Source organism: Balearica regulorum, chromosome 3 (assembly GCF_011004875.1).
Source record: "Balearica regulorum gibbericeps isolate bBalReg1 chromosome 3, bBalReg1.pri, whole genome shotgun sequence".
Taxonomy (NCBI): domain Eukaryota; kingdom Metazoa; phylum Chordata; class Aves; order Gruiformes; family Gruidae; genus Balearica; species Balearica regulorum.
In genome coordinates, this window is record NC_046186.1 from 41,397,608 (window position 1) to 41,419,825 (window position 22,218).

General features: G+C 44.5%; 1 protein-coding gene across 8 annotated transcripts in view; it reads right to left on the reverse strand.

The window, feature by feature from the left end:
• BACH2 (BACH transcriptional regulator 2) overlaps window positions 1-22,218 on the reverse strand; it is a 195,984-nt gene that overhangs the window by 19,064 nt on the left and 154,702 nt on the right. For all 8 annotated transcript variants that reach the window (XM_075747705.1, XM_075747709.1, XM_075747711.1 and 5 more), the window contains one exon: window positions 1,420-2,964. In XM_075747705.1, coding sequence (XP_075603820.1) covers window positions 1,420-2,964 — 1,545 coding nt within the window. The remainder of the gene's footprint in view (window positions 1-1,419; window positions 2,965-22,218) is intronic.

Below are 22,218 nucleotides of genomic sequence, written 5' to 3' on the forward strand. Positions count from 1 at the left end.
CATTCTTTTCATCCCTACCCTACAACTAAGCCCAACTGGTTCTGTCCTGGGTGCTCACAGCACGGGAACCCCCTACACTTGCAGTTGCTGCTCCCCACGCTGAAGCACAAGCTCTCAGTGGAGCATTTCAGTGTTACTAGAGGAGCCATACACACATTTTCACCCAGACACTCTCCAGGTCATGCAGTTTCCTAATGAAACTATGAAAACATCCAGTCTTTTTTTTTTTCACTTTCTGGGCTCCACAATGCTTCTCCATAATTTAAGTCTTCCATCAAACTAGTGACTTCACACAGACAGTTTATTTGATCATGGTTAGCCACTTATCACCACAGCATCTCCAGCTGGCCCATTTAAAGTGGGCTCTTTCTCTTCCATCTCATGGGAGAGCCACAGGACAATTCACAGCTTGGTCTCCAGCCCCTGACCATCCCCCTGCCATTCTCCTAATAGTCCTGTAAATTAAAAGATAACTTCTCTTCAAGACCATTTATGCAACGGCTGCTAGAGCTCACCACCAAAAAAATCACAGAATCATAGAATATTAAGGTTGGAAAAGACCTCTAAGATCAGCAAGTCCAACCATCGACACAACATCACCATGTCTACTAAACCGTGTCCTGAAGTGCCACGTCTACATGTGTTTTAAACACCTCCAGGGATGGTGACTCCACCACCTCTCTGGGCAGCCTGTTCCAATGCCTGACCACTCTTTTGGTGAAGAAAAAAAAAAAAAAGTAAAAAAAAAAGTAAAAAAAAAAAAGTGGGGTCACAGGTAGGAAACGTCATCTCAGTTGTCACTTATTGGAGGCAAACTCCATTACCTGCATGTGCAAGACACACACACACACAGACAGAAGATGAACACTGTTCCGCAGCCGAGGGTGGCCAGCTCTGCAACTGTTCAAGTCATTTCACACCTCTTTCTCCTCCCACTCTGTCTGCCTCCTCTGCTCAGGCTGTTAGTGATACGCAGCGAGGGCTCTTGGTGCAGGCTGCCCGACCCTCGGTGCCAGTGAAGGCAAGGCTTGAGGTTGCTCAAACACACCAGCAGCAATAACAAGCGGAGCTGGAACCACCTTGGCAAATTAAGGCTGAAGAACAGTGTTTTGTGCCATGGGCAAGGGAAGGAGGAGGACAGGACACTGCTAGTAAGACTCATAAGCACATCAATGCGCTCTCATCATTCAGCAGTTTGCTATTGCCCCATACCCAAGTTTTGATAAGTGCCAAACACCTCGGAGGTCAAGCAGATCTATTTATGTGAAGTCAACCACACGCATTCAGCTGATGAGGAAATAAATAGAAGTTACTCTTTGCCTCTATAAACAAAGTAAGTGCCAAGTCATTTGAGAGAATAAAGGAGTGATTAATTGGGTCACAATGACTGTGACATATGTACTTATCTTAAATCCCTACCTCATGCCCTCTGTCTTGCACAGGACATGATTCACTGTCTGCTTCTGAGAATGACCCAGACTCATCGCTGGAGTTTGTTCCATAGGATGGCTCACATTTAATCTGGGCTCGGACCGGGTTGTACAATCCATCCCCCACCACGCCGGGCTCCTGGTGCTCGGGCGCCAGGAATCGGGGGCCTTGGGAGCAAGGGGAAGAGGAGAGCTCGCAAAGACGCAGACTGCAGGGAGAGCCGCCGCTGCCGTCCTCTGCGTATGAGTAGGAAGAGCATGAGCTGGAGGTCCTGGTTCTGGTTTCCAAAGGAGGAGAGCGAGGGCAAACTTTAATTGGCACCGGACAGCTGGTGTTCGGCCGCATCCTTCCCGTCAAGTGATCAGCTGTCAGTCCGCTGTGCGAATAGGTCTGAGAGCTGGGGAGAGACTGGCTACTGCCAGCCCACAGACCCTTTGGCACAGTCTCACTGAGGTCTTTGTCCAAGCTGCTCACACCAGAATATGAATGCACCGAAGTGTTTACTTGGTCACAAGCATTTGAAGAGAATATAACACTCCTCCTGTCCAGTTCTCCTTCTTGCTTACAGAGAGTTTCAAAGCCGGGCCCCCTGAGCGGTGATCCCACTGTGAAGTTGGAAGCATCCTTCTGCATGGCATGGGACTGTCCATAGTTCCCTGTGAAAGGGACGTAATCAGTTTTGTGGTCACCCTGAGTTGTCCCTTTTTCAAAAGGGCATGCTGGACTCCTGCCAAAGTGCTGTTGGGAAGTGCTGGGGAAGCCAACCAAATCTATGCTTTTTGTTCTGTTGAAGAAAGACCGCAAGCAAGAAGGAGAGGACCCACTTTTTGGCCTGTCAACGCAAGTGGGGCTTGGCTGTTTCCTGTCCATTTCAACATCCCCTTCTTTATCCCTGATGTCAGGTTCATCTCCAGACAGGCAAAGTGTGATGCTTTCTTCATCATTCTCTTCATTCTGAGGCTCGCTTTTTATCTGCCCCATAGCAAGTCCTGATTTGAGGCCATTTCCAGAGCTCTCTTCGCTGAATGTGCTTGCAAAACCTGAGGTACTGATGTGTGATGTGTTGTAGACATTCTTGGTACAAGCAAGCTGGTATTTCTTGTATCTAGGGTACCGTGTTACTGCATCTTTGTCCAAATTGTCCTTGCTATCTCTCAGCATGTCAGAGTCAGGCAGCATCCCTTCCCCTTTGTCTGTTCCAGCAACAGTGGTTTCAAAATTGAAGGGCTCTTGGTGCACCCTCTCTCTTGGGCAAGATATTTTTGATGTCTCCGATTCCATCGTCTCTTCCTCATCTCCATCTGAGTTCTCCTCATCATGCATGCGCTGACAGGTGGTGTCTTTTTTGCACAGGAACAGGCCATCTTCGTTGTTCAGCAGTTGCGTCTGAAGGAAGCTGAAGCAGGAGTCCTCCAGGTTGTGCATGCGCAGGAATTCGGCGCAGTGGATGACCTCCTGGATGTTTTCTCTGCTGAGTAACAGCTTAGCAGTGTAGGCAAACTGTAACAATGGACCAAATCCCCTGACAGTGACCTGCAAAAAAAGAGAGGGAAATTGCCAGCATTACCATCAGTGCTTGCTATCATCCCAAGTCGTGTAGCTAGATAACCTAACACACCTAGCGTCCAGAAATAAATACTGCTCAGTACCAGTTATTTGTCTATCAGGTCAGCAACAACGCTACATCCAGTATCTAGCACTGCTCCCTTTATGTTGCTCCTGTACATTGTTGTACAGGTTGAGCCAAGCATTATTTTTCCCAAATGTCTGCAAGACTTATGAACTGAACCTCTGCTGTAATAAAAGACTGAAAAAAGACTGGTGTGGACGCTGCTAATTCTCGGATGGATCTTCTTTTAACTGTGATGCAGCCCACCACCCTGAAAGTACCAATTCAAATTTGATTCTTCTGCCTCGCTGGAAGCTCTGGCGAATGGTGGTTTCAAGCTTAAGAAACCCCTTAAATACAAAAAGTATTTTGAGAAGGAAACATTTAATATTGTAGAAAAATTCAATGGAAAATATCTTTCTGCCTTTTTCAAGAACAAACTGGTTCCTTTTTTCTTCTCAGATTTTTGCAAGCCATTGCTCAATAAATAGTAGGTAAGTAATGACTGCACAGCTCTTTTCTCCATCCCATGGAGATTTTTCTCCTCATACTGATTGTATTTGGTCTGGCTGAGATGGAGTTAATTTGCCTGATTTTAGTTAGTCTAAGGTACAGCTACCAGGAAAGAAATCCATATTCATAGTTCAAGTGATACAAATCGGTTCAAGTCCCACCTCAGTACATAATTTTCCACCATTTTCTTTGTAGAAAGAGTAACAACTGTTTCCAGGAGACAGATCTCCAACCAACTGTTCTAGGTCTGAGTTATGCACCACTACTTGTCCTTTTTTCTCATCATACCATCTATGCTATATTTTACATTCACACATCATATATTAAAAAATACACACTTTCTCCCCCCAGATTTTTTAGTGATATCTTCACATATAACTATCAAATAACTTGCTAAGCCACATGGTAAACTATAGATATTGTCTATTTTTTGATCAAAAACGCTAACTTCTGTTGCATTTTCTCCCCCCACCCCCCCCCCCCCCCAAAATGGGCAGGACACAAAGGTACTGGAAAAACCTCTATTCTTCATGAAGCTGTGAGAGTCTGCTTCAAAACCAGGGCTCACCATCAATACTAAAGGTTTCTTCACAAGAAGGAGATTCAGTGGTTTGGCCACAAAGTTGAGACTTGGGAGACCACAACTCAATTTCCTGCTGCACCAAACACCAACTACACGATCCTGGCAAATCACTTCAGTCTCAATTCACCAAGACACCTTTTTGCCTTGCTTGCCAAGGGCAAATCTGAGTTCTCTGTGCTTTGCCTACCAAGGAAAGGCATCTAGATGGGATTCAGAGCACCCAAACACCTGCACGCCTGTGTGAGATTAGGATGCACAGCCTGCAATCTCCTGGCTGTAGCTGTCTCTGGTAGGTGTTCCCAGGTCAGTTTCTTCTTTTAAAGCAAACAAGAAGAGGAAGCACTGCTGCCTCCTTTTCATAAAACAGTCTAAAGAACAAAAAAAGGGACCTAGAAAGTAGGAGACCAGGTCCCTTCCCCAGGCTGTGGGGTTTCAAACTCACATTTCTCAGCTCCTCAGAAGGATATCCTATCCAGTAGGTATGGGATACCCTAAAAGTGAGCTGCTTTTCCCTGTCCTTCCAATTGAATTAACACCACTGAGCAAGAAGCCAGTCAAGAGGTCGGTGAGACATCAGGCCATGAATTTGTGATTGATTGTCTTATTTGTGATTAGCATAAATCTGAGTGAATAATTTGGTTCATCCCAATGAAAAGCTTATAAATTCCCTACACTGCCTCAGGACCAGTGGTAGAGCTCACAGATTTTTATAGAAAAATCTGACTTCCAGAAGCAAGCCTTTGTTATTCATAGATCTGCACTTGTGATGCTGGATTATAAAGATACCACAAGTGGTGCAGACTTTGATGGAGAGAAAAATATTTTAAAACACCTCTAAAATTGGCCCCAATAGCTTTTCCATACATAATATTACTGCTGTATCTGCTATTTTAAGAAACAGTGCATTTTCATGCACATACTTACACACTTGCACATTCCTGTTTTACAGTACACCTCTTGTACAGAATTGCCTAGATTTACAGCTGGCTATTAAACTGATCTCTGCTTTATCAGTGTTACACTTTCTGCCTATTTGATTATCAGCTCACTAAAGGCCTATCTGCATTTTATCTATGCAGCATGATTAACAAAATTGCTCGGGAACTTAATGAGCTACTCGCAGGCCAATGTTTCTCTTTGAGAAGATCTTCAGTGTGGGGGTTTAAATATCCCTACAGAACTTTTAAGCTCCACAGCAGCATAGGTTCGTAGGAGCAACCATAAATACCATCTAGGGTTTCTGGGTCCCTTTTGATGAGGAGGGACTCTGGAGCACCAACCCAGCTCTCCTGGCAGTTGTGTCACTTGGCCACTAGGTGGAATGACTGGAAAGCAAATTAAAATAATTTTCTTGGCCGGGCAGGGTTTCACCTGCCTGCCTGTCGCCCCAGCGCAGGCACGCTGCAGAGCCTCGGGCTGACTCATATCACCCCACAGCAAGGCTGTCACCCACGCTGACTCAGGTTTTCGCTCCCAATAAACCACCGCGATAACAAACAGCAGCAAGACAGCTGTTACAGCTGTTCTGCGCTGGATGTATCAGAAGCAAAGCCCAAGACTGTGCCGTGGGCTCCCCACGGTGCCCGGCAGATGCCTCAAGTGAAGGATGATGAAAACGCCCGTCAAACATGTGCCTTGACTTCCTTACGAGATCTTACCCGGTTACACAACTTTCCTCACTCTCACAATCTTCAGATCCAGGGGGAGAAAGTTTCTTTTCAAGCACCCGGTGCTTGTCATTGCCCTCAGGGAGAAATCTCTCAAGTGCCAATGCTTGAAAATGCACAAACAATAACTTTGGTAACAAACGGATGCAAAGCTTGCTGCCAAGTGTGAAAGCCAGCACAATCTCTGTTGCCTGAAGCTGTCTAAATATTGATTCGGCTCCCATGGCAGGTCCCCTGCCTCAGCCCCACCAGCTTTGGGACCGTCCGCATCTGATGCATTCTGGCAGGAAGGCAGGAATCGAGGCGCTATGAGCACTGCACATTGGGAAAGAAAAGGCTTTGAAGCTGCATGTATTACCATCACACATGCATTTCTGTAGGAAGAGGTAAGAACAGTCTTTTAAAATAATTTGACCTGACTGATGCATCCCAGTGAAAACAGTTAGTGAAACCAAGCTGATCTGTGTTTGCAGAAGGAAACAGATCATTTCTCTGATATAACAGTCTCCATTTACAAGTGAGAGAGACTTTTGCTGGATGGGTAAAACACATGCCAGCAACAATTTCAGTTTATTTTTTTCTTACTGTAAATAAGATGCCATATGTTCAAGATTTGCTTGCTTTTAAACCTTATTTTCCATATAAATTCATGTTTAAGTAGGCAGGTCAATTTGTGGGAACCTCCACTGGGCATCTAGTCCAAACTCATATGCCAAGTCACTGCTTCCCTGCCCTCCAGTCGTTTGTCTTTTTCCAATTTCTACCCATTTCTCTTGTTTAAATGGAATTGACCAGCTACAAGAAAACCAAGGAGAGAAAAGGTAAAATGTACACACAAAACAACAATGCCCACACAGACAAGAAGAGCAAAGCAAAGATCTCCACTTCTCTGAGGCTTGCTTTGCCTTAACCTTCAAGGCAGGCCAGAAGAGGACTTCTCCTGTGTACTTGAAACATGCCGAACACCCCGCCAAGTCTAAAGACGAATCACTTTGCCTTACTTCTGTCCCCAGCTGGTCTTGTACACATTAAAACCCTTCTGCACACCTACTGCACAGAGGACAGGGGTACTGCAGCCCCACCTAAGCCATCTGACACATCTTCTTGCTCTACAGCAATCCAAGAGATCAAGCATCGGGGTCCTTGCACAGCTCCTGCCTTTGCTGTGCTGCCATGGGTACACCACGCTCAGCGTGTGGTGTGGTCATCCATGTCAATTCAGCGTTGTGGCGATAACAAGTTTGACCACTGCTAAGGTGAAAGAAATAAAGTTCTCCAGCCCTTTATCTGCCACTTGTCTCTCGGATTGAGCTAGCCGAGCCAGGGGACGTGTTTTGGATGTCCATGCCCTCCTGAGTTTATGATACTGAGGAACGGGCTAGAAATAATGCAATGATATAATCACCATCAAGAGAGCTGTTAATCAGCATTAGCCATATTGAATTTACTGGCAAAATACAGACAGCGGCTCTGCAGAAAATAAGCATGCAAAATCTATTTTAGTTCAGTCCAACACTGCTTTTCTTCTTACAGAGTCCTGTGGAGTGCGATGCTCTGGTTAGTTTTAATTGATTTAAGTGACCAGACCTCCACTACTTCCTTTGGGAGAACATTGCCAGACTCTACTTAAAACCTCCCTGTGAGGAAATCTTCCTTCCCTTATTTTCCTCCATCACTTCTCATTATATTTCCTCGATGCATTCCGGGCAATGCTTCTTCCTTCTGGAGAAAAAGTCGTATTGTTACTATACTCTCTATCTTCCCTTCTTCTTTGGTTGGTATTATATCATTAATGAAAAACTGGCTAATGCAAGGAAAACAATAATGATCACTGTGAGACAGGAGAATAAGAAGCTGTGATGAGAGTCAGCAATGAGAAATGCTAGTAGAGAAGGCAGCATTACAGATGCGAATATAGAGTGCTTTTAGCATAGCATTTTTCTAGTATTGGGCACACACTACTCTAAAATTAGGAGGAGGGTTAGCTCACGTCCACGTTAGGAACATTGTATTTTTGTAAGGGACTTCTAGGGCAGAAATTCTATTTTAAATGTAGTTGTATGCACACCCACAAGCGTCACGGGAGATACAACACTGCGGGTGAACTCTCTCTGGCTCCCCGTTGTATCAGGTCTCCTATGTGATGGCTGATCAAGCATGCCGTGGAGGCCTCCACGTTGTTTTGAACACAAGGGACGTGGCCTCAGAGCACACGCAGAGGTCTGAGATTTCCGTGGATGGGCTGGACTCACTGTGCACTGGAGAGTTCATCAGTGCATGCTCATTAGCTGGCTGCCCAGACTTCCAGATGTCTCAAAATCCCAGACAAATAGACAAAATCCTTCAATTCTGCACAGACAGTATTTCTTGGAGGGGGGTGGGGGAGGTGGGGAAGGTTATTTCCAAGGGAAACATGGATGTCTGGTAACCCTGCTCCAAATGGCATCTGTATGAAAAGTTGCATCTGGAGTGGGGAAGGTCAACCCCTGCAAAATGCCAGCAAATCTGAGTTCAATTTAAAGAGGGAAAGAGTGATTAAGGGCAAGGGAAGATCACTGTAAACACGTAGGAATGTAAAACTTGGCAAGGCAATATCTAAAATGGAGCAAGAGAATGTTTACAGTAATCTGATGCATACTAACATCAAGAACAGAGAAGAATTGTCTAGTTTGCTATGGGGTGCTATTGCTGATTGCAGCAAGAAGAAACTGAAGAAATCAAAATTGTAGGGATTTCTTCCTGGCTCTTAACCTAACAGTGAATTCAGTGCCATCTTGGAAGGCTTTCCAGGGAAGATGATGGATACTTTATGTCTGAGTACTGCAAAGCAAAACTTAGAAAGCACAACCTTGTTCTGGCGAGGTGGGCTTTGATAATTTGGTAGGCTTTTCCAGCCCTAATTTCTGTGTTAATGAGGGCACAGTGACAGTGATCTTCTAGAAAACAGCATCAAAGTTCAACAGCAAATGTACATGCAATTGTTCCTCTTCAAATAAAGCATACCTGGGGCATATTCAAAGAACAAACTCATTGACGGTGGCGTGGGAGGGCAGAGGCCCTCCAGGGATACAATGAGATCTGCTGAACATTAGTTGCTAAATCCCACAGAATTGGAGGTAAATTACACGGTCAGACCTTCAGACCCACTGAGAACACAGAAGTCCTGACGGAGCAGCACAGATGCAGATCATTATGCATTTGAGTAGTCTTGTTGAAATCAATAGGACTACTGATGGGTTTTCTGTGAAGCATGCAAGCTGCTTGTAAGATTATGGATTATATTTTTAGTATTTTGATTTTCAGGTTAAATTCATCACCAGGCACCCAAAAACAGTTAGAAACCCCTCATCTCTAATCTCCAAACATCGATTTAATTATTAAACCATTTTGTGGGGAAGGAAGGAAGGAAAATTGAATCAAACATCACATGCTGAATATAAAATCCCAAACTAAATATTAATTTAAAACAATTGGATAGAAACATAGAAGAAATATGACCATTTCCTGCAGAACCCAAAATCAATCCGTTATTTGCGTACTGTTTTGTAGCGGGCCTACTGTGGTACCCATTTTGTTAATGTTTTAGTGTTGCTATTGCAGTCTAAAGGCACGTGTGGAGACCTTTCAAATCCATCTCAGCCCTGAAGTTTGTCTATTAAGCCCAAGGATGCAGCAAACTACTAACTTCTCATTCGGCCAGCATGTTCCTAACACTACAACTTATATAATCAAACACATGCTAGAAATAGGAGATAAGATTAGTGACAGTTAACTGCTGCTATTTTTTTCCACAGCCTGAAGAAGGTCTCTGGGATTAAATATTAACTCTAATCTTATTTGCTAAAATTAGTGCAAACTGTATTCTTTTTCCTTTACAGCCAATTGCAAGTATAGCGCAGAAGTTATTTCAGAGTGTAATCTGATAACCAAAATCAGTCACCAAAGCTGTTATTCCATTAAGAGTTAAGAGACTTTCTGGTTATTTAGTTATTTTTACTTGGGATGGCGGATCCTGGCAGATCCTGGTTTTCCTAGCTTGAGCTTATTTGTTTTTGGGAAACTCTCTGAAAGATTTAAATATATTACTAGGCTCAAACAGGTTAGTCGCATGTGCAAAATCAGTGGTGGTAGACATCATGGTTTGTCCCTAAATATGCACAAAGGAAGCCTGCACACAGTCAGGAATTGATTTGAAACCGTGATCCTTTCACCTACGGTGGCAATCAGCAGGAGGCAGGAAAAAATCAGAGGAGAGCTGATAAACAGCAAAGTACTTTCATAAGCCAATGCCACAGCAGTACTTTACCATATTTTCCCTCTCTTTAATTTAACAGTGTTTCCATGTTCTCTCACCCCCAGCTTACAGATGTCTTTCCCCAATCTGCTTATAAAGCCATGGAGATCCTAAAAATCCAGGCCGTGGAGATCCTAAAATGAGTAATCACTTTGTAAAATTTAACTTGGGTGAGAAGAATCAGGTGCAGGTATTTGTATTACCTGGGCTTTTCAGGAAGAGAGGAATGTACAAATTGCTGATGGAAAAGACTGAGAGACCTTTGTTTTCATTCTAAAACCACTTTTTAAATTAAGCAGTTATCCTGCTGGCCCCGGTTTTACATTCTGCCACTTCTATAGTGTGTATAGATTTGGGCAGAAGAGTGACCTGAAGTCCAAGTGACAGTCTGGCATCTCCCACATCGCATCACATCACATCATGTCATGGCCACCACACCATCACCGCCAACAGACAACCCTCGGCACAAATGCACACCAGGGGAAGGGAGAACTCGAACACACAGCTCCTTTCTTTGAGAAGCTGATTTACCTTTTCTTAATTTTTTTTTTTTCTTTAGCAAAAAGTCCCACTGAAAACGCTACCACTTGCAAAGCCACACTGAGGTTGGGCTAAGGAGCATCCCAATATCTTTCCAGTGCATGGTCCACAACAGTCTCTTGAGGTGTCAGGCTGACAGCTTCAAGTAGATGCCTAACTCCCGTCAGCAGTACTTCTACAAAAGAGGCCACATTGGAAGTGCTTGTCCAACTTCTAATTTTGTACTTTTGGAAAAAAAACCCCAAAAAGCGCAAGTGCTCCCGTCAGCCTTCCCCCTTGAAGCCTCAGTTTTTGGCCAGACGATGAATTTACACTAGAAGCCCTGACTGCCTGTATAAGAGTATTTACAAATCAAAGGAGGAAAACAGATGACTTCTCATTTTCCTCTCTCTGGCATAACGAACACGTTGGGGGCAACACTTCAAAGGCCTCCTCCCTCCTCGCTTGAAAGGGAGGGAGAGACCAATATCCCTCAGTGCCCGCAGAGCATGACGATGCTCCCCGGGGGGCAGGTGAGACGGCAGGAGGCGAGAGGAGGAAGGAGAGGTCCTTCATGCTAGACTCGCCTTGAGGACAGGGAGCAGTAATTGCAAATCGCATCCATCGTCCCGTGAGAAGTGCGTCAGAACTGACGGCGGGGCAAGTGGCTCGGAATTGATTGCCAAGTGCAAAGATGGCATAAACAGCCAGTGGATCGATGCCCGTGTTATTGGTTATGTCAGCGTTCGACCACACGTGACTTTACGGGTGGAGTGCAAGAGTTAAGGCACCTGCATACTTGGGGTTTTTCCGAATCAAATTCGCTGTGTTAATGGCCCCAACTTCAAAGCGTTGTCAAAAATCCTGGTCCCCAAGCCTGGGGCCAATAATGTCAGATGAACCAAATGGGGAGAGAGGATCAGAAGACGTCTAAGAAATAAAAACAAAAATAAATTCAGAGTAGTAAAAGTAAAAATAATCTCTGATCCAACTGCAATGCTTATTTTAATCCGTGGCTTCAAGTTTTATTTCATCTCAGAGTTAATGAAGACCAGCTGAAATTCTTTTGACCTTTCAAAAGTGAGATGGTTTCAAATTAGAATGAAGAATTTACTTTTGGAAATCCTGACAGTATCCCTGGGCATGTTCAGCACCCTTCCCATTCTTGAAAATTTTAAGGGGAAACTAATTTGTTGAATTTGCCACAACTTTCAGAAAATATACTGGAAGATAGAAATCTCCAGGTATAAGCTTCAATACTTTGCTGCTGACACATTTCAGTGCAGGAAATGGGAGGCATCTTTACCAAACTAGAAGAATATGCTTGCAAAACCAAAAGGCTATAGGACTGGAAGATCCAGTGCTTTCCATAGCAGGGATGCACCGCCTAGATCACACCTACTCCAACCATCGGTCTCTGACAGATGTCCCCTGGCACACCCTGTTGGGTAGCTCTGGGTTTTATCATCCACAGTGGTTTGCTGAATGTAAGGGAACATTTTCCTGCACGGCTGCTGCTCCGGGGGAACGTTTTTCTGCATGGCCGCTCCTCCTGGCCACAGCCTGGCACGAGAAGCTGGGCAGCCAAGGGAGGCTGGTCTGCGCGGAGGTGAGGGGCTGCCGGCGGGGCAGCTGTGCGGGCACCGGGGCATGCCTCCCTCTGCCACCCCACCATGGTGCAACACCTTCGGCAAAACAGCTCTTGGGCTGGAGGGGGGAACTTCTTGCAACCCTGCAAGCAAACCTGCCACATGGTACCTGTCAGAGCACTTTTTTAAAACCTTACTTGGTAACTCGTGTTGCAGTCAAACACTGGTTTATTAAATCATGAAGACAATACTGCCTGTAATACTAGGCATCAAACTTGAGGAATCACAGCTGAAGTGCCACTCTTTGGAGAAAACACCTTAATAAACTTCAGCAGAAGGAGACAAATGTTTCCTAACTAATTACATGGTTTGGGGTATGTTGTCAATGTTAGAGGCTGCCCAGGGTGTAACTGGAGAACACAGACAATTCAAAATTATGGCCAAGAGAGTACCTGCAGGCAAGCATAGGTGAAAAAGCTTGGAGGAAAAATTTCAGGCTGCTCAGGTCAGACTCTGGGTGGAGGTGTTAGAAAGAAAATCAGACATGAGGATGTTTCAAATAATCTTTTCTCCAAAGCAACAACTTGGCTACAACATGACCGAATCAACAAAGAACACATAAAAACCAGTGGCGCTAATTAGCAGTTTAAGCACTCGGGCATGAACTGGAAGATAAAGCAAAGGGAAATATGGCTGTGGTATCTGGCAGCTTGCAATACATTTGTTTTTCCAATGCAACTCACACCTTAAGAAACCTGGAACACAGTAATGACGGATGACACAGGAGGGTGGCTCAGCAGAAATGCTGCCTTCTCTCCTTGGGTGCCCGTGCAAGCCATGCCGAAAATGGCAGGGGAGAAACAAGCAGAAATGAATAGATTTTAACCCAAGAGCATCATAATTAAAGTGTAACTGTAATTTAAAAGTAAAATCAGTCCCGTATTTTTGCAAAAAGAAAACTAAACTGACCCCCAGATTAAAAAAGAAAAAAAAAAAAGAGAGAAAGTGTTGAGCAGTCAGGAGGGGGAAGGAAGGAGTGGGAAAGCTTTCACAGAATGTAAATTGTGAGAGAAGACTCTGTGAAAGATCTGTTTAGGTGCGTATCATCAGCCAAAGTGGGAAGAAAAAGGGAAAACAAAAAGCAGTTTAAGAACTTCTAGAATGAAAACTCTAGAAGCCTCCAAGTTACATTAGGAAATATCAAAATAGGTACAAAACCAAGATATATGTAGAAATTTGCTAATTCACAGAGTGCTTAGAGGAACGGTTCAGAGTTTCCAAAGGTGCAATTAATACACAACCAAACACAACAATACAGAAAAATTACAAAGACCCGTAAATTACACAGGCTCCTCTTTCCCAAGCATGGCAGAATTTATTTGTGTGAATAAACTATATAATACAGTGCATTAAATACACTGTAATTACTTTATAAAAACAAGGACTACTTCACAGCAAGGCATCTCACCACAAGCCCTACTATTATACTTTGCATAGCGTAGGAGAGGAAGAAACAGGCTCTGCTAGATATGATTTAGGAAAACACAAGGCTGCACTCGAAGGAAGAGAACTGAATGAGAAGACAAAGGAACTGGAGAAGAAACAGGCTCAGGAGACGGGGCCAGACAACATCTGATGCAGCTCATGGATGCTCTGCTGTGGTTTCCACGTGGCTGACGATGCCAGCGCTTCCAGCACTGCCTGTGACCACATGCCCGCATGGCACAGCATATAAAATCACTGGCATCCTTACGTTGGGGTAGCAGAGAATGCAGCCCAGCAAAGAGCGTAACATTTCAAATCCAGAGATGCTTTTGCTGGGCTGTGGAACGAGCCACACGTCAAAGGCTTTACTATTGCGCTTCATGAGGTAATCACACAATTATGATTATTATCTGGGAGGCTGAAATCCTGTATAAATAACCCGGCTTCCTGCAGGCATCATATTTTTAAAACAAAACCTGCCAAATGCTGCATTTGTTCCAGTTTTCCTTCCCCTCCTCCCCTGCCTTGCCTTTTAATTTCCGGCATTTGCACATGCAATTTTTCTGTGTTCACCTCGTTTTTTGTTCTTGCATGGCTACTAACAGATCTGAGGATTACAGTGGCTTTTGTTCCACTGCTTGGCGTTCACATTTCATCAATGATGTCCGCTCAGCTCAGCAAAGCAGGTTTGCAAGGAGAACCAGCCACTGCTGAGCTGGCAAAGTTGGTCCCCTCCCGTCCTCCATAAGGAGCAGTTAACTCCTCCTGTGATAGCCCAAGAGGTTAGCTAGGCTCTATAAATTCCACCAGAAAAAAATGGAGGCCTTTGCCTTCTTACTAAGATTTCATGTCTTCTGCGAGCAAAGGTAAATGGCTCTTTTAGTCCCTAAAGGAGAGCAGGGTCTGCAGGAGTGTCCTGCAGCAAAGTGGTCGAAGGCAGGGAAGGATGGGCAGCGGCATCCCAGTGCAGCCACAGCCTCGTGCCCGGCTCCAGGCTGTCCCAAGGAATTGACTTCTTCCTTTCTGTTTCATACGCAAGATTTTTAAGATCTACCCAAAAAGTGAGGGGTAGAAAATGCCATCTACCCTAGCAGCCCTAGAAATACTCTTCACATAGAAGAATGATGGCATTTCCAGCTTGACATGCGAGTTCCCTGTCCTGGGAGGGTGGAAGTCAGGACTTTATAGTTATTTGTGTGTGTATGTGTGCGTGTCTACATATGCTCACGTGCACCCACGCATGCTAGTGTGAGAAAGAGACTAGAGAACATGAACATGTGTGAAAGGGACTGAATTAGCCCCATCTGCTCCAAAAAGATCATTTTCTCCTTGGATTTCTATTACTGTCATATCATTGCCACACTAGAGTGCTTCTAAAAGGCTACAGCTCTGGCAGCCAGCATCATTACAGCTGCTCAGATTATTAACAGTATAAATAAACTCTCAGAGACACTACTAAGAAAATATTAACTACAATTATCACTGTCTGATAAAATAATGAACAGTGAAGTGTTATTCTGCTGTCTCAGTCACCAGTGCGCATTTATGTGTGCCATGAGTAATGAAAAACAGTTTATTTGCATACTGAATCATCCTGGAATTGGTTCTTGCTATTTTGTTTTATTTATTTTTCTAAAGATCAAGCAGCACAGGTTGAAGCTCTGTGTTTGCAGAATTCAGTGTACCCCGCCTCCTTTTCCGCCGTATATAATCTCATTAATTCCAAGTGAGCAGAAAGCTATGCCTGTAGCCATGCACACGTCTGTCAGAGGAGGGAGATGGGGCAGTGTTCAAGCTATTAGCAGCAACTCTAAAACCTCCTGATGGACTTTTATTCTTGGGCCCTGTTGCTTTTTCTCCCTAGATGAGGAACAAGGGCCCACACGATGCCAACGCCGTGTCTGCTGTGTGGATCCTCCTTGCCCTTGCCTCCTCGGCTGGCCCACACTGCTTTGGCTTTGTCAGCTCGTTTTCCTCACATTCCCAAGCGATACTCCTGAGTCCTGTCCTTTTTGACAGCAGTGGGGAACTCGGGCTTGGTTTCTAATTAATAGAAGTTATTACTTCCCTGCAAGCACTGGCAAAAAAAGTTCTTAATCGCTTGGAGAGCAGGAGCCTCTCGCCCCATGTCCCCAGGTCGGGCTCCAGCCCCTGCGTGCGAGTAACACCCTCTTTGGCAGTCATCTTGTCTTCTTCACCATCTGTTCATTAGTGGAGCTCATTAAAATAAGGAGAAATAAGCTACCTGGGCCTGAAACCACTCACTGCTGGGCAGACACGACGCTGAAGCTCCGGTCCAGGCAGCCCATTCTCATGGCCCTGCTGCGGGAGAGGCTGCCCTCTCTTGAGCTGGGCCCTGCGGATTAGTAACCACCCAGCCCCAAGACATCTTTAATGTCTTCCCAGGACAGCGTCAAGTAACACCCCTACTTTGTTCAGCTCTTCCCTACCACGCCACCTCCACAGACCTGACCACCACCAGGGAAGGACAAAGGTAAAGGTGCAGGGCAGGCTGCTGGCAAGGAGGTGGCATGGGCCACACCGAGCATTTGCAGGCCTGAGCCCCAGTGTTGATGGCAGCTGACACTGCCCGAGCGCAATGGACACAAAGTGACATTTTCTCCATCAGGGCTTGCAGGGAAGCTGATGACTTGGGGTGATGGCAGAGTGATGTGGCTAGCATGAGGCATATTATCAAGCTGTATAGGCAAGCTAGGCTGTTTCTGCCTGAGCCTGCAAGGCCGGCCCACGGTGAGAATGTCCGTCAGGCTCCTGGGAAAGGGCCGCATCCCAGCCAGGTACGAAGGAAAATTAGAAAGAAGACAGGCAGGGGCAGCAGCAACTAAACGCAACCAGAAAGGAAGGCAAAAACATAATGCTGAGAGAGAGAAAAGGGCAGAGGAGATTTTCTAAAATAGCTTCCCTTAGCCTGGGCCAGAAAAATCCTGCACTGTACCTTTAGTGTTTTTATCCCCCTGCCCTTTTTCTGTGCCTATGTCCATCATTTCTCCAGCATCTCATGCTCCCTGCCTGGTCTCCTTTCCCTGTCTACAAGCCTTTTGTTCCTCCCTCCCTCTGCGCTCAGCCTTATTGCCAGCTCTGAGCAGCCAGCCACGGCGGGACCATCCTTCGATCTGCACACCTCGGGGCTCTCCTTGCCTGCATTAGTACGACAGGGACAGAGGGAGAAAAGCAGGGTGCAGAGGCAGGAGGAAATGCCATCCTTGAGCGTCCCTCTCTGCCAGCTGCGGGGGAAGGACAGCTTGGAGGAGAGATCTTCCTCCGTAGAAATCACTGCTTGGATGAACCTCCATAGAAATCACCGCCAGGATGAATCTCCACTCCTGGGAGGGGACGAGTCGAGCCGCAGCCTTCCTTGCTATTTTCCCTCCAGCATCCTCCCTCTCCTCACTCTCAGCAGTTGGCCTCTTCTGGCCACCGAAGCAGGTTAGACATGGCTTGCCCTGAATAAGTCACGTACATTAATTTTTCCTGTTTAAAGAGTTGTTCTGTAAAATGATTTATGAGAACTTCTTTGCTAAGGGAAAGAAAACAATGTATTGTTCCACACACATTTACAAAGACAAACATGCTCTCTCCAAATGAATTTTGTTCCCCAAAAAGCTCTTACGGAAGGCAAAACACAGCGAATGGTAAAAGATTCGCTGAAGAAGAACTGAAGTTCATTTTAAATCAGTGTACCATGTACAAATGCTGTCTTACAAATAGGATTATTTAATTTAAACCTTAGATCTGTCAAGTTCCATTACTTCAAATGGAGCCTGTCGTTTCTTGACTTCATTATAAATCAGGATTATATTACAATTTATGTTAGGTAAAGTCACTGCTTCGATAGGAGGCAGTGAAAAAAAATTACACAGCAGTCAGTAAATAGAGCAAAGTCATTGCACTGTTCTTGAAAGGCAAAAAGTCATCTTGCTAAATGAGGGTCCAAGCTGTCCTGTACCAAGACTGTTCCTAATAAATAAAAGACCTCTGGGAAAAGTGCTGAGCATACGCTGGATCTATTTTCAGCTTGCATCAGCAGCTGCTGCCCCTGGGATCGCATCTTTCCTCATACCCTACACCATATGTAATCACTCCAGTGCTGCAACCAGTCAGATAATGAAAGAGCATGGCATAAATCTATACTTGAGTGGAATGCTAAATGAGAAAAATAATACAAAAAAGGGGGAAATAAACCACATTTTCAAGTCATTAAGAAGAAAGACTTTGACATATGAAGTGTTGCAACCATTAATAGCACTTATCATATAGAGTGGAGACAAAGAGACAAATTAATCAAACTGACAGAACTGGGACATTTTATGCTAATGCAGGCTCCTGGGTTTTCGTTTGTATTCCTGTGTGTCTGGAAAACTGATACCATTACAGGGCAGGAAATTGCATGAATAACATGCAACAGATCATAAAAATTCACACACCAAGTGCAGAAACACTGCCAAAAGCACTGTAAAAACAAGGCTAGAGACCTCAACAGAAGAACTACCAACAGCTAATGAATGCAAATAAGTACAGGAATATTTCCCATCCATGCATAACAATGAGACATAGGCTGTGACTCCACGGTATCCAATAGTGTAGGTAAAATAAAGCCTGGAGAGCGAACATGCAGATAGCTGGGAGGAAGTGCTGGCCAAGGCAGGGTCTGAATTTGTTTGCAGTGTTGCAGCCAGCAGTTTAAAGCCACTGGGGAACTGGCATAGCCAAGTGCTGCCTCTGTCTAAATGTATCGCTATGTTAGATTTAATTTAACATTTCAGGTAGAAGAGAGAGGGGGAGGAGGATGGAAGAGGAAATAAAACAGAGCCACAAAACAGTACATAGTCACACAAAGCAAAAATCCCGTCACCCCTGTACAAATCTACAGTACACAGTAAAAACACTCGCAGATAAAGACATCTTAAACGTGATTCGTTTGGGAAATACAAAACGCACTTGCTGTCCAAAGCCACAGCCATGTTAGAAGGGGCAGGAAATGGCAAGAACTACAGGAATGCTGGGCAGGGCATGGTGCAATGCAGGATCTTGCCAAGGTTACTTTATTTGCCATAAAGGCTTCTCAAGGACCTTTAAAAAACCCTGGCAAAACAGAGCACTGGTGGAGTGCAGAGAGCTCATGAGCCACACAAACACCAAATGACAAGTAAGTTTACTCAATGGGCAACCACGGCATTTCTGATTGCTCTCCATTTTTTAAAAAAGTGATGCTTCCCCTTTGTATGGTAGCTATCGTGAAAACCTAAGGCGAAGACTAACTCTCGGGGGGTAAAAGGACTAAAGCTGATAGCTTTTGGAGCTGTGTCATTTCCAGCACTGCTCTCACCTTCCCCAGAATAGAACGATATGCAGCTGATAGGATTGAGCAAGAGCATTTACGTACCAGTACTACATGCACAAAGAGGGTGAGGAAACGCCAGCCTGCCCAGGGGTGGCTGCTATGCTGAGGCGCGAGTAGAGTTCAAGTCCTTCCCGCATTTGGTGCTGGAGAGCCCTGTGTTCAAAGGCAGCAGGACAGAAGCTGTTTTACTCCAGCAGAGGTGGACAGAGGGACCACACAACACAGAGCCCAGTTCTCCATCCGCTACCAGCAGGCTGCTGTGGAGGCTTTACCAAGTTTTAGCCATGTGAACAGGTTTTATCTCCAAACCTCAATATCTGTTTCTGTTCCTTCTATCACTACTGAAGTCTCAACAGGGTGCTTGGCACAGTAGCAAAAAATAGCTCACACGAAAGCAACCTGGTCCAAAAGCTTTCCAAAGACAATGATGGTGTAACCTTTGTTCTAAGGGGGGAAATTAGAAACAGGACATGGTTTAGTGGTAGACTTGGCAGTGCTAGGTTAATGGTTGGACTTGATGATCATAAAGGTCTTTTCCAACCTAAATGATTCTATGATTCTGTAATGCTATTAACTTCTGTAAATATACATCCACCTGACAAATGGACAAGGGTTGCAAGCTGCAAATGGAACAACGTTCTCCCGTCCCTTAAATAAAAAAGATAGCACAGACAATTAGTTACAAAAAGGCCTCACGAAAACCTCAGCTTTAAAAAAATGTTAGTATCAGGAGGGAAATAATTTGGTCAAATAGTTCCAACAACGTTGATTTCTTCTGCTCTTTACAATAGCAAAACTACCTTTGAAGTCTCTGAAGAACACATATGACACTTGACCCTTTCTTTTCCTCTACCTGCAATTAAAGTAGTTTGGCAAAAGAAAAGTCTAGAGTAAAACATCCATTCCTGAAAGAGAATATTTAGAGAGGTCTTTACTACCACCTTACCCTTCAACCAAGAGGTAGAAAGCACAGTGACAAGAAATGACCATGAATTCTCACACTCCTTTAGCTATGCAATTCCTCTTCAGAAAACCAGTTTCAGAACTGGACTGTAACCTCATCAAATAATTCAGAGTAAAACTGTATGTGAGAACTAAGCTGACAGTCCAGGAGCAGATGATGCAAACAGCCTGGGCCCCCAAGGCTGGGATCGACTTGAAACCCTCTGAGCTTGCTGTAAAGAGCAGCTTATGGTGTGCAGCGCCTGTCTGCTCTCCAGAGCTGCTTGGAGGAGGTCCAGCACAGCAGCCCAGGCAGTGGCTCCTGCTAAGCTCACCTCGGCTGTGCACCACCAGCTGAAGACAGAGGCCTGAATGACATCAATTTCTTGTCTTGAACAATTTACCTGCCTATGCCCTCTCAACTGATGTTTCCAATTGGAAAGTTCATGCATATTAGGGAAATAAATCCTGTAAGAGAAGGATTAGGCTCATCTTTGAAAAGGAAGCAAAATTAAACAAAGCCTGAGGTAGCTCTTACTGGGTGTTCTCAGTCCTCCAACTGCAAGATACATTGAAAACAGGGAAAGAAGAAAAGGAGTTATTGATTTAAAGGTTTCTGCCACTACTGAAAGCGACTCTTTCTGCTTCCTGAATGCTACCACGACTTTGTAAATGTGAACAAGTTGCTTTGTAGAATGCCCCAATGCCTATATATGTCATGGACACCTCTTCAGTCTTCACTTCCTTGGACAATGGTATAGGTATTACTTGTCCTCAATGGCTACTGCTTATATAAACCAAACAACAACGACAAGGATAGATGGCTCTTACAAAAGACAGGCAACTCTCTATTTTTTGTGCCTTGCATTTGACAAATTAATCGAGACATTTAAAACATAGCCTTTGTTTGATGTGTCCAGTCTCCTGAAAATAAACAAGTTCAAGGAATAGACAGAAACTGCTTGATTTGGCTTTATGTCCAGACAAAAAGGCCGTATGCAGAGCCATCCACAGGGGAATACACAAATCTGCAGTCAGATAAAAATAATGTTAAAAAATACTTCAGCAAGCAGATGGAGACCCATCCACCTCAGGTCCAGCTTCCCCTTCCGGAAGCAGAAATGAGCACTAGTCCTCTGTGGAAAGCAGAAGGAAAGTTGTCAGGATTTGTCTCTCCCCAGCTTTTTCCTGTCTTGAAAGGTTACTGGCTCCAACCCTGTCCTTTGAAAGAAGAAGGAAATAGCTTGAGCTTATTCTGGTTTTATTTGACCAAGAATACCCTGACAGGGAAATTTTCTCTGAAGGCTGCCTGTGTATCTGGGGAGAGAGGTGGCTACGCATGTTGTACTACTGCTGTGTGGTCAGAGATGGAAAGATATTTTGCTTCCATAGTTGTTTAAGACTTGTTTCTAACTAGCTGCAGGCCCTTGAAACAGAGCACCACAGGTCTGAATTTCAAAGTAAGCAAAAACCTAACACATTTCCCACAAGCAAAAGCTTTATACAGCCAAAAATGTAGCCTCAGCCTCCTAGCTGACAATCTGATGAAAATCCCAGATCACTTCATCAAAAGTATTTTTTCCTGAAACTGAGAACTGTACTGGTAAAGTTTTCATGGACAGTTTTTTTTTTTTTCTTTAAATCTACTCTTTTTACTTTGAAATGCTACCACAGACTGCATTCCCACCCATTTGGGGAACATAAAGTAAGAGGTATATGCACAGACTAGGGAATTTGGTCATATCACAATTCAAAGCAAGCAAATTTCATGTAGTGTATTATTACCAAGTGTTTGATGCACAATATACTGCATGTCCATACCTCTTCAAACCATTAGCAATCTTCGGGTCCCTTTCTGGGTCAATTCATTTATTTGGATGGTCTCCTTTCTATTTTACTACCTCCATAAACCCACCTCAGCCCTGGCTTCGGGTAGTACATCTGACACCATGGGAGCAGAAGGAAGCACTGAGAATACAACGCCGCCACTGAATCCATCCTGGGTCACACCTGCCAAATCTCTCTGCAGTCCTTACAGTAAGTCTGCACACTTCCATTTCTCTAAAGTGTGGTTCTGAAATGATGAGCAGCTGCTGCAGGGAATGATGTGGACCAGGTGCAATATATACTCAACTAAATATGTTTTTTTCAACACCAAAACAAAGATGCCTGGTTTTTGATGTCCTGAAAACCCACAGCTCCCATCTGCCGAGACTGATTAGCT